We start from the raw sequence: 2,383 nt of genomic DNA on the forward strand, positions 1-2,383 counted from the left end.
TATATATATATATATATATATATATATATATATATATATATATATATTTCTTTGAATAGAAAAACGAATTAAATGAGTTGGAAACGAAATTAGATAAAGAAAAATGTGAGGAATCCCGTTTGAATGAAACTGTTCTCGAACTTCAAAAGAAGATAGACAGTTTAGAGACAGAAATGAAACATCAGAGAGAATTGTGTCGAAATCTAGATACAAAAATTAACCCACTGAAGGTATTTTTTAACGTTAAACTTTGTTTTTGTTTCGTGCTTATATATTTCTGTTTCTTGTATAGGAAAGTATTAAAAGCTTGCAAGATGAAAAGGAAGCGATACACGCACAAAGTCGACACGCTGCAAGAAGATTACAGGCAATTCGCCAAGCTCTACAAACTGCAACAGCGGAATTTGAAATGCAGCAAAGAGTCACTGAAAATGCTGTGTCCAAAGCTACAAATCAATGTGATAGAATAGAAACAACAAGGTTATTAATTTAAGTGTAACAAACATAATTGCAAACATAAATTGAATATTTAAAGCGCTTTTTCATTACACTCGATTGCCACATTATTCTAATTTAAAATGTTTCGTCTTACATAAGTTCTGTACTTATAGATGATACCTAAAGTATGTTCTTAAAAAATGTAATGTATTGAAATGTATCGTATTACTTGTTTAAATGTGTATTACGTAAACAGGATAAAGTTAAATTGTTTTTACAGGTCGGCCAAAGAACTTGAAAGATTATCCAAAGATTTGAAAGGAAAAATTCACGAAATAGAGCGACTTTTCGGTTCTATAGAACAATTACGGAAAGACTTAAAAGAGAAGGAAGCGAGATATGGTAAAGATTTGCACTTAGCTTCTAAAATTGACAAGAGCTATCAAGTAAGTTATAAAATCTCATTATATATATTTTACTATCCGTAAACACTATAATGATATTTAAAGTAATCGAAGTATGCGAATCATCCGATGTTTTACTACTTAAATAACCGTTGAAATGTTTATTCAGATTTACATACTTATGTTACAGCAACATCGTCAGCGATTACAACAACGAAAAAAATTGTTTCTTGAATTGAAACAAACTTACGGGATAAGGATACAAGATTCATTTTCAAGCCTACTCGCTGTACGAGACAAAACAGTATGTATTATCGACTTTACTCGATCGAAACAAATATTTATATTTACATACTATTATTTCACATGAAATATTTTGCTTAGGGTACTATAAATATTGACCACGGGAGAAAAATACTTGAACTTGAAGTGAACCCAAACAGAAACAGCAAAAAGTCAACCAATGATGCAAAATCGTTATCAGGCGGTGAAAGATCTTATGCGACCGTTGCTTTTATTTTAGCACTTTGGGATTGTGTCGGTTTGCCTTTTTATTTCCTTGACGAATTTGATGTGTTCATGGTACATATTTTTTACAAAGTTAAAATTTATTTCCACGAATATAAAATGTATTTTACGACTAATGACTAATTTTAATTAGGATAAAGTAAACCGACAGATTATAATGAATATTCTTTTGGATCATACCAAAACACATCCGGAGAGTCAGTTCACGTTTTTAACTCCTTTAGATACGTCTAATGTCCTTGCAGAAGACTATGTGACAATTCATCAGTAAGTATAGTTTATTTCAAATGAAATTATAATTTAAAAATTGAGTCAATATCACAGTAATTTCTAATAAATACTTCTAATGAAATACTGTGCATGGCATTTTTCAGACTAGCACCGCCAGAAAGGGGGAGTTAGGGCCAACAAATATAATTTAGGTTAATATATTTTCTAAGACAGCGTCCATTATTTTTCTTAAGATTCGGTAAAAAATGAAGAGTTTATGAGTAACGTCGAGTAAAAATAATATATTTATGTTAGTGTAATAGTAATAACACTAAAAAGTGTTATTCATGAGTATTAAATTTCATAAATAGTAGCATTAGTAATTTGACAAAAAACTATTCTTGGTCGATTCGTAGGAGATATGTACCATATTGGTCAGAGTATAACGCGTATGAGAGGCGTGTAAAGTATATTTTTCTAAAAAGGGAACATATCCAACTGTCCGTCTCCGATTTTGATGAAACTTGGTGGGTACATTAAGCAGGTGAAAATAAGGGATACGTATTTTTTAATAGCTGCCCCCCAATCGCAAGTTTAGGGGTTGAAATCACCCCATGAAGTTTCAGCAGAAAAATGCTATCTCGAAAACTACAATAGATATAAGAAATCTTCTTAGGGAAAAGATTCATGGTTTCATGAGGTAAAACAAAAAGTGGTCACAGATTTTGTAAAATGTAATTTGTTTATAACATACGGGTGGCTATTAGTATGAGATACATATTTATTATAAATTACATGATCAT

General features: G+C 30.6%; 1 protein-coding gene across 1 annotated transcript in view; it reads left to right on the plus strand.

Moving 5' to 3' along the window:
• LOC128874620 (structural maintenance of chromosomes protein 6) overlaps nucleotides 1-2,377 on the plus strand; it is a 6,135-nt gene extending 3,758 nt beyond the window's left edge. The window contains exons 14-20 of the mRNA XM_054119523.1: nucleotides 60-230; nucleotides 293-480; nucleotides 719-884; nucleotides 1,033-1,146; nucleotides 1,227-1,424; nucleotides 1,504-1,637; nucleotides 1,745-2,377. Coding sequence (XP_053975498.1) covers nucleotides 60-230; nucleotides 293-480; nucleotides 719-884; nucleotides 1,033-1,146; nucleotides 1,227-1,424; nucleotides 1,504-1,637; nucleotides 1,745-1,772 — 999 coding nt within the window. The 3' untranslated portion in view covers nucleotides 1,773-2,377. The remainder of the gene's footprint in view (nucleotides 1-59; nucleotides 231-292; nucleotides 481-718; nucleotides 885-1,032; nucleotides 1,147-1,226; nucleotides 1,425-1,503; nucleotides 1,638-1,744) is intronic.
• The last annotated feature ends 6 nt before the right edge of the window (nucleotides 2,378-2,383 follow it).

This window comes from Hylaeus volcanicus, chromosome 4 (genome assembly GCF_026283585.1).
Source record: "Hylaeus volcanicus isolate JK05 chromosome 4, UHH_iyHylVolc1.0_haploid, whole genome shotgun sequence".
In the NCBI taxonomy this organism is placed as follows: Eukaryota; Metazoa; Arthropoda; class Insecta; order Hymenoptera; family Colletidae; genus Hylaeus; species Hylaeus volcanicus.